This window comes from Setaria viridis, chromosome 9 (assembly GCF_005286985.2).
Source record: "Setaria viridis chromosome 9, Setaria_viridis_v4.0, whole genome shotgun sequence".
Taxonomy (NCBI): Eukaryota; Viridiplantae; Streptophyta; class Magnoliopsida; order Poales; family Poaceae; genus Setaria; species Setaria viridis.
In genome coordinates this window covers 14,146,770-14,162,864 of record NC_048271.2, presented here as the reverse complement: position 1 = coordinate 14,162,864, position 16,095 = coordinate 14,146,770, and the positions used below count along the sequence as shown (strand labels likewise).

Here is a 16,095-nt window from a genome sequence, read left to right as displayed (position 1 = left end):
CGAAACCCGGGCAGTGCCATAGAGGACACTTGCTGCTACGACCGCCAATGGCGTTCCACCAGGAGAAAGACGGCTCATCGTCTGCCAATGGTCGCCTCCATTCCATCGGGGAAAACACCAGTCTGGATAATCGTTCATAATCCCGGCCATGCCTGCCCCAGCGCCCAAGGGTCTTGCTACTAAGCTGCGGTGAGGCGGCACTTGGGGAAGGAGCGGTGGAAAGAGGCAGCCAGTGGTGGCGATGTCAATTCAGGTAGCGAATCACTCAATCTCAACTGATGGACATCAATTTGAGTTGGGGAAAGCTATCACTGGCTCGAGTGATTTGTGGCTATCTCTCACTTGATTCTTCTTCCTCCCCATCTGCACGAGATTTTGTGTTTCTTCTCCTGCTCCGGTCAAACTTCGACGAGATTAGGGGTTCCGGGGTTAGGGGTTCAGGGTTTCCGGGGTTGAAAGTTCACCGACTGCCTTAGAGGGATGCCCGGCGGCGGCAGGCGGCCCGACAGAGGTGGTAGGTGCCGTGACGGTGAGGCGTAGCGGCGATAGCGCCGCCGACTGAGTAGTGGGTGAGGCTGGTTGGGAGGTGGTGGGATGGGGCGTCGACGACAACAACGGCGGTGGTAGGAGGCCGTGGCGGGATGGGCAGGAGGGTGGCTATCGCGGGCGGGCTAGAGTCTCACCGGGGCTCCGTGCCAGCACGGCGCAGAGCTTCGGCAAGACCCTAGCCCGCCGTGGCAGGGTGGAGGCACGGGGGGCAGCGGCAGAGGTATGTGAGCTCCTTGGGAAGAAAATGGCGTCAGCTTCAGGAGGTAGGAGATGAAGTTGTGAGGTAGGAGATGAAGTTGTGAGGTAGCAAATGAAAGGGATCCAGTGGAAGGCCTTTAGGGTTCCTTTGGAGATGAAAATGTCGATCCAATGGCTGACAATTCGAGTGAGGAAGGCCTTTAGGGTCCCTTTGGAACAAAGGATTCTCAAAAACGTAGGAGTAGGGAAGATGTAGGATTTGAGTTGGTTGTCAATTGCAATCCCATATGAATTTAGAATGTAGGGAATTTTCCAGTTGATGTTTGGAAACCACATATGAAAAACATAGGAATTTGTGCAAAAAGATAGACATGAAGAAAAAATTTCAAGAGGTTAGACCTCATGTTACGTTTCCTCTAAACTTCCTATGGATTGGTGTATTCCATAGGAATTTTGTGGATTCTTGATATCTAATCCTTTGTTCCAAAGAGATACGTAGGAAAAATTCCAATGGGAATCAATTCCTATGAAATTCCTCCGCCAATCTTTTGTTCCAAAGGGGGCCTTAATTCACTCGGGTGAGGGATAGACACTCATTTTCTTTTACATCGGCATGATGACATACGAGTATGATTCTAAAAACGGCTTCACCGGTGAAGCCAAAGCCAAGAAAACTAAAAATAATAGTTTCATCCGGCTTCTAGTCCATTTTAGACTCAGCTTGCAAAACGACTTCACGCTACAATTCCTCATCTTGCGCAAAACAGGTGAAGCTAAAGCCGAAATAAATCCTCCTAAGCTCTAAGCTGAGCCTAAGATTCGTGACGGCTCGATGCTTGATAGGAATGTTAGATTGTTTCTTTCTCGTGAAGCAAGAATATACGAACACAAAGTGTTTTTATTTAAGAATCGGAATGCTAAATATTCCGTGTGTTAGCAATTGGGCATGTATGCTTGAGAGCCTGAGCAGTTTGTGAAGACTATGCGAGCACGGAGTGGTACCTAGCAGGCGACGACTCCTCTATAATAAATGTAATTATGTAATTGTAGTTGAGTCAACTGCACAGTACTACCGTGGATACGCTTCCTGGTAGGCTGGGCCCCACAGACGCGCGCCTCGGTAGGACCCACCTGTAAGTGGGGGCGTTCCGGAGAGACTGTGCACGGTGATGCAATGGGCAACTGCCGGCAGTGGCAGGAGACATCGGTTTCGTCTGTTTCGGAAGTATATCCTTCAAGCACACGGTGAGTGACTCAACTGCAGTTACGTCCAGAGTCTCGTCGCCCGTTTTAGAGAACTGGCAGAGCGTACAGAAAGGTGCCGCTCCGTTCCGTTTCGAGAGACCCCAGGTCCTCGCCGCTTCTGACGGAAACCGGCAGCCATGGCTCGCAGAATCGGAGGCCGAGCGGGGCTGGAACGCGCGCCGCGACGCGGGTGGTTTCGAGAGCGCGCGGAGGCCAAAGCCAAACCATGGCCGTGCCCACCGGTTCGGCGCCCTCCCGGCTCCCCATAAATCCCGGCCGCGCCACATGCCAACCTTCCCAACTTTGGCAACCCAATGGCCACCTAGCAGATAGCACCAGCTACTCTACCAGCCTACCACTGCAACAGCCAAGCAGGCAGGCCGTACGCCCTGCCACTCCCCTTGGAGCAATAGTAAAAGACTTACTACTCTCGGTCGCGGTCTAGGATGGACGTGTACATCTCGGAGGAGTACGTGGCCCAGCGGCGCGCCGAGAGGAGGGCGGCGCGGAACGCCGCCGCGGCGGCGGCGGCACGTTGCGGCGAAGAGAAGGCGCGGGCGGACGGCGAGCAGAAGCGGTGGACGAAGGAGGAGCGAACGGTCGACGGCTATGCCGGTGCGAATAATCCCGGCGGTGGCGCCGCCAGCTGGCTGGTCGGGGAGGACGCTGTTCTCAGCTACTTCTCGGCTTAGAGCCTTAGACTACGCCGCCAGCTGGCTGCATGAGTGCTAGAGACAATGCAAATAGACGTGCCCATGAACAGTTGCATGGATCGAATTTGGTTTAGGATTCGCATGGATCATTGGATCGTTTGGTTTAGGATTGGCCGTGCTAGTGGGATATTTTCTTTGTAATTAGTGCAGGCTGTTCGTATGTGATTTCGCACAAACTTCAGCAAATCAGATCAGGTCACCGTGTAGTGCACTAGTGCTCTTCACCAGGCTTTGATGGCAGATCCATAGAATGAGACTGGCAGAGGCCCAAAGAATTCAGTATAGACCTTTCTTTCAGTTACTCTTATTGTTAAACCACAGGAGGGAAATGCATTTTGCAGTATCATTACAAATGTACACACTGCTAATTCTGAACTATCTATTACAGTAAGTCCCAACAATTCAGGTAAATAAGGCCGGGCAAAATTTGATTGGATTTGATTCTTACAAGGATACACCAACTGGAAGTCTGGAACAGATGAGGCTGTATCAGTCGTTCAGGCCTTCAGGGCTTGTGCACTGCTGAATACCCATGCGTGTGCTCGTTGTGCATTGGAGCAGTGACAAACAGCACAACAGAAGCGCCAAGCAGTACCACGAGAAGAGCTGTGAAGTTCACCAGCAGGGCCTCCGAGCTGTACCTGCCGAGGCCGTTGGCCTGAAGGAAGGTGAGCTTCTCCAGGAACCCCAACTCTGCCGCAAGCAGTGCCAGCATGTAGACGACAAGCCCGGAGCGAACGTGCCATGGGAGCATTCTGCGCCGCACTGTTGGCGAAGCACCAGGGAAGAAGAAGGTTGCAACGCCAAGTAGCCACTGAAATATGAAATCAATGCATCAATGTTTCAGGATCATTCTGTTCTTGTGAAAAACATAACTGTCTGAAAAAAACACAATATCAGCAAAATCAATTACTGCCCTATACGAAAAAGCCAGCACTGCAATATGAACAAGATCAGGACACTACATGCTTACAGTTACAGAGCTCAGCATAAAGGAAAAGAAAAGAAAGTTCAATTTATAGATGTCTGGTTTGCAGCCTACATTGCCATGTTAAAGTTAGGGCGGCTATATATAGTTCAATCTCTTTCAACATTGCCATTGCACGATTTGAACTATTTATTCTGACAAATAGCAGTGGGGAAACACTTTTCAGGAATAAAACAGTATGACAATCATACTTGCATTGCTACAGTTGTCAGAAGGGGGAATAATATCCTCTGCAGATAGTTCACAATGTCAGTAAGACGGGTTCTTGCGCATCACCTGTATACCATACAGGCAGATAGTTCCGAGTCCAATCCACGAATGCAAGCTGTAGAGATTAGCGATTCCACTTTCATTGTGGAACTTGAAGGCAGCATATATCCCAACAGAACCTAGGAAGAGTGCAACAGCATGAAGAAGCATGTGAACCATCTTATTTGTATCATGACTCCATGGCAGTATTTTGTAGCTCATTATGGCTGCAGACAAATTACAACAGCTTGGTCAAAAATGTCCAGTACTTCCACGCGATGGACAGATCATCAAGGAAAGAAAAGAAAATGGGACTTGCATAGTTGTATCATACCTTCACTCCCTAGGATGATGAATCCTATCAGCATAAGCACAGGATGCACCTGCACAGACATGGTTTATTGCATTAGGACTTTTTAAGTATATCCTTCTCCTTCATTAAGAAAAAAGGCAAACATGACGCCATACACATCTAAGGATCCTTTTGTTGAAATAAAGACAAAGGATTCCTCTGTCAATGAAAGATTTTATGGTTTCTTGCCTTCCCATTGATGAAATGTAATACGATCTAAGGATTTTTCTTTTGCTTGGCGGTAACTGCTTGGGGGTAATTTGGAGTGCAGGAATAAGATGACAACAGAAAATAAATCCTTACACGCTGTGACAGACATTCTGTATAAAATAATTCATTCTATGCAGAAATGGAGTAATCTTTGAGCAAGTATGATGGACAAGGCCAGACGGGACAACGAGAAAGGTGAAATGGAAGGAAATGAAATTCAGACAATAAGGTTTTTGATCTAGATCTTCCTTTGAACTGTCAGTGAAGTTTTGTGATCATAGATGCGCTTTACTGTGGAGGTTACATTTTGTTTGTGCACTCTGACGCTTCACTGCAAACTGGTGCCCCCAGCAGTTTGGTTGTGAAACAAACTATACGTTTTCGATAAAAGCAGGTAACAAACTTTGGTAAAAAAGAGAACTAGGGAACTTTATATTCCCGAATAGGGATCCTATTCGATATACGTTTACACGCCCTCATAAAGTCCATGATATACTTTTTAGCATAAAGTTGTAACTCTGATGGGATTAAGCTCCAAAGTTTCTCTGATCAGAAATCTAAAATGTCTGAAGGTGTACCCTGAAACTTCCCAGTTCAAGAATGCATGACTGGATAAGAACAAGAAATTAGTTGTCAACCTATCACATTCATGTTGATGATGAACAATCCGAAGCAATAGGGATATATGCAGATCGCTAAACCGATTAAATTTTATGGTAGATTGATTAGTGAATTAAAATTAGTTCAATTACATATATACAAATCACCACTCTTAAACATGCAAGCAAATTCAAATAGGTAAAACCACATATGGTAGGCTGACAAGAGAACCAGAGTGAGCAGTTCACTTGGATGTCACAATTTTACATGCCATCCATCAATCCATGGGGTGTGGCATCTGGCAAATAACCGGAGAGCAGGAATGCACTATAAGGCAAATGGGTCAAAACATAACATCTAGAATTCTAGGTTCGAAAAACCTGAAACCTGTTTGAGCACACTACCAAGTCTACAACAGTAGATTGCCAGAGCAAGAAGTGATCACTAGTACCACGCAGCAAGTTAGAGCCAAAGCAGCGACGAATACATTAACCGCCACGCGGCATTAACCGGTTATAGCGAAGATAGGTTGATTCCCTGCGGTGGTGAGTGAACCAAAGCAATGAGTACGGCAGATCCCTGTTCGCCAGCGGTGCAGAAGCGCCAAAAACCCAAGACAAAATTGAGGGAATAGCAATCAAAGTCCGTCCAACCTAAAGGACCGGGGGGATCTATCGAAATGGAATTGAATGCTACATCCACGCGAAGAAATGGCAGAGAAGAGTCTTACGTTGAAGATGAGGCCCTTGTTGGTTGGGGAGCCAAGGGAGAGACCACCGCGGAAATGGACGCACCACAGCAGCACGAGCGCCGCCGCGGAGGACGCAAGCGCGCGCGCCACCTTCGCGTGCGCCGGCGTGGCCATCTCCTCCTCCGACCTCCGGCTGTGGAGGGGAGGGGAAGGGAACCGGAATTCGGAAATCTCCCGGCGACCCGGCCGTCGTCTTCGCAACGTTGTCAGTCAACACCTACCAAGCCAGCAGCACAGTAAAGGCCCAGAGAAAACGGTTAGCCCGGCCCACACCACCATCCTTTAACAAGTTCAAGTTGGCCCATATACTTTGCTTGAGTTTTCAAAAAAAAAAATATACTTTGCTTGACCCACACCGCCTTCCGTCCCGTTCCGTTTACGCTTCTCTCCCCACTCCTCTGAATCCTCTCCACCCGCACCACGCCGCGGCCGCGCCTGCTCGACTTGCCCCGACACGATCCCCAACCCTCTCGCGGCTCCAGTTCAGAGAGAAGCTCCCACCGGAGAGCGGCGAGGGAGTTTAAGGTTTCAAGCGCCCCCGATCGCATCTAGCCGGCATCGAGGTACACCCGCGCTCCCCTCGCTCCTCCCCATGGCTTCCTGGCATTTCCCAGTGCGCTTTTGGGTCTGGGGCTGCTGCGCTGCCGCTTCCTCTCGGAGGGTGCCCCCAGTCTGTTCGTTTCCCGATGGGATTTCTCTTCGGTCTCGTGTTCGTGGTGCTTGCCGCGTGTTCGTGGGTCGTCGGGTGGCAGCGGCACGCGGCTCCGGCGCCGCAGCGGCTGTTCGCGGCGGGACGAGATGTCGAGGGGCGACGGCTTTAGCGGGTGGTAGAGTCAGTGGAGGCAGAGATGGATTTCGATGCGATAGTGCCACTAGGGTTTAGGGGCTCAGGGATAGGAGAGAGTTGGTGCGGGTGCATTAAGAGGGCTGCAGAGAGGACTGAGGTTTAGGGGGCGAAGTAAGTAGATATGTGGTGAATTATAATCTGTCTCTCGTTCTCTGGAATCCCTATATTTGTGCCTTGTTGTTAACGGGCTGTGTGTCTGTCAGTATAATCGTGCGTTTTTTGTTGAAATAGTGGAATGAATTTGATCTGATGCTTCTCAATTTGTTTGAGGAAAGAAAAATCTTATCAACTTTGAGCATGAAGTGTTTGCCAGACTGTGGGTGAGCCGAGAGTGGTAACATTAGGGATTCGAGTTAGTTACTTATTTTGATATCAGATTGTTGTTTTAATTGCATTTGTTAATTATGGGTGTGTGGCTGCCTGGCTGGGAAACGGAAGACAATTGGCTCGAGACGAAGCTTATGCTAGTCTTATTTCACTAGGAACCGCTCTGTTTAGTGCTTCCTATGGACTGACAACTGGCTATTTTGATGTGGATTTTTCTGTGGATTGGATTCAGGGTTTCTTGATTGAGTTGAACTATTCCTGGTTTTATACTTTACTAGCCATATGCATGGCTCACACTGCTTTTGTTGTTTGGCACCTCTTTATGCCAGGAGAATGCCTCGCAAGGTTGTATCCGGACCTGACTACGATGATGAGTACGATGACTATGATGAGTATGATGATGACTATGATGAGTATGATGACACCGGATATGGCAACGATAAACATCCTGTTAAGACGGGTAAAAGGATACTTCCGAATCTTCTAGCTTTATCCATATCACCTCTAATGAGGCGGAAATGTTTACTAGCGTTGCTTTCTTTGTCTAATTCTGACAATTAGAAATAGTGCACGGTTAATGTAAGCCTTCACAAGTGCAGTTTTATTGCTCAAAACAATGGTTATTAAGCTCATATTGTTTATTCCTTTGGCTTGCATTAATTTCTAGTGCCTATTTTGCGTACCAACTGCTGATAAATTCAACTAGTTGTTGTGGATTGTATGTACCTGTGTCCAGTTGTACTTTAGCTATATGTGAGGCAGTTACTTATTACATGCCAAATCTACATCCTCTTATCCAGTGCTATTGAGGTGTTGTGTTACATATTCATGGCTTGAAGGCATCCTGCATATGCGCATTTTCTGATTGGAGGCCATGTTTCATGATTTCATCCATCCAGTCAGACAGTCAAAATTTATATAGAAACCTTCTGCAGCATGAAAATGTCTCAAAAGTTGTTGGGGGCTTAGCAGGTTACTAGCCAACTAGTGGGTTTCACTGCTGATTGTTTGTTGGATTGTGGCGCACATGCATAGTATTGTTTTTAACATTCTAAGCTATGGAAATGATTTTTTAACGTCATCCAGCTAATTGATTTGGCTGGTACCATTTTGGGGTTGCAAACTTTTATGCTGTATATGTTTTACGCTTTGTGCCATTATTGCATGGTTTGGTTTCAAGGAATTTCCCTGCTACAATCAAAATGACTGTAATACGACTCTTCGATCTCTAATATTTCTTTCCAATATATTGCGTAGAATCATTGAAGAAGTCCTCAAATATGTTGCCCGTGCATTGGACATGTTCCATGTGCACGTTCGATAATCATGAAAGCATGACATACTGTGAGATGTGTGGGGTTTTTCGTGAAACTTTTGTCAAATCTGCCAAGGATGGTTCATTAAAAGGTATGTAGGATCGCACATGCTTCAACAATTCTAATTCTGTTTATAAGTATACAAGTACTCGTCATGTTTCCTTATATGTTGTCATTGTTCTATCAGATTCAGTCAGAGCAGTGTCAAGTGAGCCTAGGACATCTGCTGCGCCAAAAACTGATTCTGCCAAGACGCCAATGAAGACCCGTGCTGTAGATTCTGATGGTTGTTATGCGAGAAAAAATGCCAGTACGCCATGTGATAAAGGTATTATTGGTGCGCATTGGCATCATTTGTATAGATTGTTAATATGTCTAACCAAGAACTCAGCTGGCATGTAGCATCAAGTTGACTGCTTCTTCCGAATTACCCAAATAAATATGAAAAAGAGACATGGAAACATAACCATGCACACTTCCTTCTCGTATGTGATGAAAACCAGATCTTGATTTTTTTTCCCTACGCGCCAGTGTTGAAGAACTTTGTGGACTTTCTACCTTCGTGCAGTCTAGTTGAAGAACTCCATTGCTCTTCCAATCCGTAGCATTGGATTATCCATAAATATATTTGGATGCTAAACATTTTCCATGCACAATGAACAGTGTGTTGCTTGTTTGGTGGCTTCACAGTTCACACTCTCTATCCTGTTTGCCATGTTTTCGAATAGAGTTGTTCTTGTGTTAAGTTTGAAGTGCTGTATTTGACAGTATATAACTCTGTCCTTTGATAAGCATGTCTGCTGAAAAACGAAGGTTGTTAGCTTTTGTTTTATCTCCTCAAGTTTTATTTTTTTGTCCATCTCAAACAGCCAATTCCACACAGTTACCATCTGCTGGTAGCTCATTGGGTGCTAAAAAGAAGAAGAAGACTCCTGTACTTTCTGAAGAAATACCTGTGGAGAGGACAGCTCTATTGGTCCCTGATCATTTTCAGCTGAAGGGTGACCAGAGTGGCGGGGCTAGCAGTTCTTCACAGAATGATTCTGTGATCCAGAAACTCTCTTCTGACATAAGCCAGCTAAATGTAGACAAAAACAATGTGAATGTTACAAAACCTTGTTTGCCTGAAGAGTACAAGCCTGAGAAGTGGATGTTAGCTGATCAGGAGTCAGGGGTGCTGAGCCAGCTAAACCTTGCAATAGTAGGTCATCACTCATGTCCTGTTTTAAATACAGTATCTATTATTTGACATCATTTTTCTTCTAAATATCCTTTGTCTAAAGGGAAGTGACTTTGAACAATGTGGGTAGGTGGGTCATGTTGATTCTGGCAAGTCAACACTATCTGGGAGATTACTGCATCTATTAGGAAGGATATCGAGAAAAGATATGCACAAGAATGAGAAGGAGTCGAAAGAGAAAGTATGTCAATCCTATCTTTCATGTCAGCTGCTCTATTTCTTCATGTGCCTATCTAACTGTTTGTGTTTTATAACTCGTTTTTAGGGGAAGGGATCATTTGCTTTTGCATGGGCCATGGATGAGAGCAGTGAAGAAAGGGAACGAGGTGTGACAATGACTGTGGCTGTGGCTTATCTGGAGACGAAGAAATACCGTGTGGTTTTGCTTGACTCACCTGGCCACAAAGATTTTGTTCCAAATATGATATCTGGCGCAACACAAGCTGATGCAGCCATTCTTGTGGTTGATGCTTCAACTGGTTCTTTTGAAGCTGGCATGGATGGTGAAGGAGGAAAAAGTGTTGGTCAGACCAAAGAGCACGCTCAGCTTATTAGAAGCTTTGGAGTTGAACAGCTTGTTGTCGCAGTCAACAAGATGGATGCTGTTGCATACTCAAAAGAAAGATTTGAGTTCATCAAACTACAACTTGGTAGTTTTCTGCGGTCATGCAACTTCAAAGACTCAGCTATTACTTGGATTCCTCTTAGTGCTGTAGAAAATCAAAATTTGATTAAACCTCCTTCAGATGCTCGTTTGGCCTCCTGGTAAGTTCTGTTTCAAGTGAACTTTTGTCTCATGTAGAATATTGCATAATGATGAATCTTCTTTCAATGGTGACGATGTTATGGAGTTAATCAGTTAATGACCTCTTTTAGAAGCTGTCTGCAATTTATGATGTGAAGATTGTATTGCTTTTGGTGTAGAAGACACTCTTCAAACCTGTTGTCATAATGGATCATAAATTTGTTAGCATTAATCTTGTTACTAGAGAGTTGTCCAGGTTCAGCTAATGTCTAGGTTCATTCGTATTAGTGCTAACTAGATTTCAGCTTGTAGTTAAAGAGAATAATATGCAGATGATGAGGCATTGACTGCATTAATCAGGGGATATCATGGGCAGGTGTGCTGCCCTGTATCAGCTATATATATGTGAGAAAACGATGAAGGAAGAGTGGTCACATCGACCAAAATTACTTGTGCTTGTATGAGTCCACCATAGAAGTAACTAGTATGTGTTTGTGATAAACACCTGGAGAGAGGGAGTGATTTCCAACAAAATCTATATCATCTAATGGATTGACTATTTTAGGGTACCAACAATCCCTTCGGAGCATAAATCATTTCTTATGCTCATATTTCTAATACTACCACAGTCCAAAATACTGAAATAGATGTTGCCTGGAATGTCTTCAGCGACCACTACTATACATATCAATGGTAGATTATCATCACTGGTAGTTCCTTATTACTCCCTCTGCTCGGTGTTGTTTTGAACATCAACACTATCTCCAAAATGCAACTGTGGCTCTAATTTTCATGTGTATTTTCAAAACAAATCTACAGACTGCTATCATCAGTTTGATCTCAATATCGTAAGTGGCAACTCTTGTTGGCTGGAAGGAGTTGTGCGCTTTTATAATATTTCTCACATGTAATTGTTGGAAACCACTCCCTCTCTCTTGAGTGTTTATCACTAACATGCACACTGGCGTTTCTCACTGGTGGACACACGCACAAGCACAAAATAACAGAAGTAGTTTTGGTCGATGCTGTTGGCAATGGCCAAGGTAAGCTCCCTGAGCTCACACTCAAACACACGCACACTCTAGAGCTGGAGGTAGGAGAAGAGGATGAGAGAACAGCACATACACACACAAACTGAGACAATTGGTGCTGCTGAACTGAACTGAGCTGCAGCTGCTCTTCTACTTCTTATAGAACTTAAACTCAAACTAGAGTACATAAAGGTATGAGTGCTTCTACCAACTACCTACTACTAGTACTATTGCATGCTTGCCCTTCTACTCATGGCACTGCTGCCATATACGGCTGGCAGTAGCCATCCCTGGCCAAGGAGCTCTACCTGCTCCATTGACTTTGCAAAAGGAAGAGAGAAGCAATGAGCTGAGCAATTAACTAACAATCCTTCCCCTAATTGTGATGCTCTTGCTTCATCTCTTCAACTCCAATCTTGTTCCTCAACTCCTGGAGTCGAAGACGTCCGAGTGGCTTGATGAGGATGTCTCCGAGCTGTTGAGCAGTCTCGACATACTCGCGCTTGATGCGTCCTCCATCGACACAATCACGGATGTAGTGATACTTGATGTCGATGTGCTTGCTCCGGTCGTGGAGGACGGGATTCTTAGCCAATGCAATGGCGGACTTGCTGTCCACCCTTAGGACCGGCGTGCGGAGCTCTTCTCCAGTGAGCTCCCGCAATAGCCGCCCCAGCCATGTCCCCTGGCAGCTTGCCGTCACCGCCGCGATGTACTCTGCTTCGCATGTGGACAGTGCGACGATCCTCTGCTTCTGTGACTACCAGGACACCGGACAATCGCCGAGGAAGAACATCACTCCAGTGGTGCTCTACCACCCATCAACGTCGCCCGCCATGTCGCTGTCGCTGTACCCTGACAGCTCCAACGTCGCCGTGCCTCGCTGGGGATAGATAATCCCGTAGCCACACGTTCCCACGATGTATCGCAGGAGATGCTTGACCGCGGAGAGATGATCTTCCCGTGGATCTTCCATGAAGTGGCTCACATACCCCACATACCCCATGGCGAAGGAGATGTCCGGTCGTGTGTGCGTCAGATACCTCAGCTCGCCCACGATGCTGCGGTATCGTGTGGCGTAGACCTTCACCGCGGTGCTGTCAAGTCAATTTCTCCCCCATTGGTGCCTGACATGGCTTGCAATTGCCCATGCCACATCGCTCTAGGAGCTTCTTCGCGTAGGTGCACTAGCAGAGGGTGATGCCGCGGTTGTTCTGCTCCACCTCCATTCCAAGGTAGTAGCTAAGCAGACCCAAATCGCTCATGCGAAACATCGCAGTCATCTCCCTCTTGAATGCGTCGATGTCTTCTTGCTCCGAGCCGGTGATGATCAGGTCATCGACGTAGACGTCGACGATCAGAGTCCTGCGCACATCCGCCGAGTGTAGAGCGCATGCTCGGTGGCGTACTTGGTGAAGCCGATGGATGTCAAGCTCTCATCGAGCTTGGTGTTCCAGGTGTGTGGGGCCCGTCGCAGGCTGTAGAGTGCCTTGCGCAGTCAGAGCACCTTGTGCTCCTCTCCGGCGACAGCGAACCCCGGCGACTGCTGCACAAAGACTTCCTCCTGGAGTTCCCCGTTCAAGAAAGCGGATTTGACATCCATGTGATGAACCCACCACTCTTTGATCGCTGCCAGCGCCAGCAAGAGCCGCACGGATTCCATCCGCGCCACCGGGGCAAAGACTTCCTCGAAGTTGATCCCCTCGCGCTGCACAAATCCCTTCGCCACGAGACTCACCTTGTGCTTCACGACGTTGCCCAGCTTGTCGTGCTTCACCTTGTAGGCCCATTTGAGCCTAATTGGCCGGCAATTTGCCGGTGGATTGACGAGGACCCAAGTCTTGTTCTCCTCAATCGAGCTCATCTCCTCGATCATGGCGCGCCTCCACTTCTGGTCCAGCTCCGCCTCCGCGAACGTGACCGGCTCCTCCACGCTTCCAAGATGGAGCTCCTGTTCGTCCAAAACGCGCTCCGCCAGGCCAGGTAGAGTTGCATTGCCGATGAGGTTGTCCACTGCGCAGAATCGCAATGGCTCACCGTCATAGTCGTTGTCAACGAGGTCCGACACCTCTGGTGGGGGCGTGGCAAAGCAAATCAAAGAAGCCGCCCCCGGGGAAGCTGCGACAGAGGTGGCCGCCGGAGTTGCCTGTCCCCCAGGCGTTGCTGGCTCCTCTGCTTCCCTGTTTCTTCTCGAGAGCTTGCCACTGCGCCAGGGTCTTCCTCTCCTTCCACCTCCTCCGGTCCACGGTACTCCAGGTGCTCGATGGTGAAGAAGTTGCATGATCCGCCTGCTCCTTCTTCCCCGTTGTTGGGCTCCTCCCAATTCCAGCTCTTCGCCTCATCGAACACCACGTTGCGTGAGACGTGAACTTGCCGAGCCCGCAGGTCGAACTGGCGGTAAGCCTTGCTTCCCGCCTCGTAGCCCAAGAACACCATCGGGGTGCTCCTGTCCTCCAGCTTGGTGAGGCCGGGCCTTGTCGTCTTGACGTGCCCCACGCACCCGAACGTGCGCAGGAAGGACACGTCCAGCTTCCGGCCATGCCATGCCTCGAAGGGTGTCATGCCCTTCAAGCTCTTCGTTGGTGAGCAGTTTAGGATGAACACCGCCGTGCTCCCCGCCTCGCCCCAGAACGCCGCCGGCATCTTCTTGGCCTTGAGCATGCTCCGCGCCATATATGGCTGGCAGTAGCCATTCCTGGCCAAGGAGCTCTACCTGCTCCATTGACTTTGCAAAAGGAAGAGAGAAACAATGAGCTGAGCAATTAACTAACAGATGCAGCCACACTAGCCGTCATCGTTTTCTCACACTGTCACACATATAAATAGCTGATACAGGGCTGCACACCTGCCCATGATATCGTCCTAATTAGTGCAGTCAATGCCCATATGATCTGCATATTACTCTCTCTAACTACAAGCTGAAATCTAGGTAGCACTAATAGCAATGAACCTAGACACTAGCTGAGCCTGGACCAAGATTAATGCTGACAGTAATTAGGAACAGCTGAAAGTGTATTTTGGAGGCTGTCCACTCATAAACTACAAGCAAAATTGGTTGGAGTTATTAGTTATTAATTTAATTATCCATTTTGGAGCAAATGATTGATATGCTGCTATGGATTTTTCATGTAAATGCTATCTGGTCAATTTTTCTACTTAACAATGTTTTGGAGAACAGCTTTCCACTACTCTTAAAATGATATGCTATGTATCAGGTATTTTTTTTATTTTGAAATTGGTTTCTACCAGTCTGAGAGTAGCTTATTTGCATAATCAAAATGCATATCTTCATAGGACCTATTCTGGTCTAAAGAAAATTAATAGTTTGGACTTACATGCATGGAAAGAACGATCTGATATTTTCAAATATCTTGAGGGGGGTAAACTATCTATCTGAACCAATGTACGTTGTCTTTACAATTTTAAATCTATCTGAACCCTTTTAGGTATCAAGGGTTCTGTCTCTTGGATGCTATAGATTCACTGCAGCTTCCTTCTCGGGATGTTACAAAGCCTCTCATTCTTCCAATCTGTGATGTTATCAAGTCTCAGTCAACAGGGCAGCTGGCAGCTTTTGGAAAATTGGAAACTGGAGCTATTCAAATTGGTTCAAAGGTACATTTCCTTTAAAACTTATTTGCCCTGCAGAAGTTGTAAATAATCCTCTACTGCATTGAGAATTTGAGACCAGTGGATAGAACTCTAGTCCATTGAGACCATGATCTTGACTGCTTGATAATACCCTCCTTTATCTTCCAGTGACAAGATGCTAGAATGTAGCTGCATCTAAGTTGTTTAATTCTTTGACAATTCCATTGAATGGTTGGGAACTGTAAAGTCTTGTATTTTTCTCTCTCCTGACATCTTGCGCATTATTTCCTGTTGCAGGTGTTAGTTTTACCTTGCGGGCTAGAGGCGACAGTGAAAACCATTGAGCGGGACACTAATTCATGCAGCATAGCAAGAGCTGGTGACAATGTGGCAGTTAATTTACAGGGTATTGATGGGAATCAACTAATACCTGGGGGGGTTCTTTGCCACCCTGGTTTCCCTGTGGCTGTAGCTAACCACTTGGAGCTTAAGATTCTAGTCCTGGACATCACCATTCCAATTCTTGTTGGTTCTCAGGTAAAACAAAAGTTGACCAAAAGCCTGTTTGATTAGCTTTTTGCAGGGTAATAATCATGACAGTGTTATGGACCTAGGTGGAATTTCACATACATCATGCCAAGGAGGCCGCAAGAGTAACAAAAATCATTGCATTGCTTGACAAGACCGGGAAACCAAGTAAATCAGCACCTCGATTTCTTAAATCAAAACAGAACGCTGTTGTACAGGTAAACAAGTGGTGCAACTTTCTTTTACGAAATCTCATATCCTAGGATAATATAGTTCGTGGAGTTTGTATAGTGCAGTACAATTCAAAATTCATGCTCTTCTAATTCTTGTGTCAGGTTACCCTCGATGTGGCGGTCTGCGTTCAGGAATTCTCCAAAAGTCGAGCACTTGGGAGGGCATACTTAAGGTTGTCTGGTCGCACGATCGCTGTTGGTGTAGTTAATCGGGTAATTGGCCAATATGAGAACTAGAAGACCTACTCTTCTTGTGACCTGAACCGAATCGCAGTCGTTCCTAGGGATACTATGTAAAGATCTTATCAGAATCCTGGCGCTGGCAAATTTTGTTTTGCTTTATCGGCATTATCGCCATTCCAATGTATTGAGATTTGGCTAA

At 46.7% G+C, this 16,095-nt stretch overlaps 2 protein-coding genes across 2 annotated transcripts; one reads left to right on the top strand and one right to left on the bottom strand.

The window, feature by feature from the left end:
- Positions 1–2,980: 2,980 nt before the first annotated feature.
- LOC117840804 (probable ascorbate-specific transmembrane electron transporter 1) lies at positions 2,981–6,063 on the bottom strand. The gene is made up of 4 exons (XM_034721340.2): positions 5,835–6,063; positions 4,277–4,325; positions 3,970–4,169; positions 2,981–3,519 (listed from the first exon to the last, which is right to left on the bottom strand). Exons 1-4 carry the CDS (start codon positions 5,967–5,969, stop codon positions 3,211–3,213), a joined length of 693 nt encoding a protein of 230 aa, XP_034577231.1. The 5' UTR covers positions 5,970–6,063; the 3' UTR covers positions 2,981–3,210.
- Positions 6,064–6,229: 166 nt separating this feature from the next.
- On the top strand, positions 6,230–16,095 carry LOC117838495 (uncharacterized). The gene is made up of 11 exons (XM_034718541.2): positions 6,230–6,418; positions 7,359–7,489; positions 8,287–8,436; positions 8,533–8,673; positions 9,215–9,546; positions 9,656–9,766; positions 9,851–10,350; positions 14,808–14,976; positions 15,250–15,489; positions 15,567–15,698; positions 15,816–16,095. Exons 2-11 carry the CDS (start codon positions 7,363–7,365, stop codon positions 15,948–15,950), a joined length of 2,037 nt encoding a protein of 678 aa, XP_034574432.1. The 5' UTR covers positions 6,230–6,418; positions 7,359–7,362; the 3' UTR covers positions 15,951–16,095.

Coding starts and splice junctions, on each gene's coding strand:
- LOC117840804 (XM_034721340.2), bottom strand. CDS start 5,969: ATGGCCACGCCGGCGCACGCGAAGGTGGCGCGCGCGCTTGCGTCCTCC. Junction 4,326..5,834: donor ACAAGGGCCTCATCTTCAAC/GTAAGACTCTTC, acceptor ATGTCTGTGCAG/GTGCATCCTGTGCTTATGCT. Junction 3,520..3,969: donor TCTGCCTGTATGGTATACAG/GTGATGCGCAAG, acceptor TTCATATTTCAG/TGGCTACTTGGCGTTGCAAC.
- LOC117838495 (XM_034718541.2), top strand. CDS start 7,363: ATGCCTCGCAAGGTTGTATCCGGACCTGACTACGATGATGAGTACGAT. Junction 8,437..8,532: donor CAAGGATGGTTCATTAAAAG/GTATGTAGGATC, acceptor TTGTTCTATCAG/ATTCAGTCAGAGCAGTGTCA. Junction 15,490..15,566: donor CAATTCTTGTTGGTTCTCAG/GTAAAACAAAAG, acceptor TTATGGACCTAG/GTGGAATTTCACATACATCA.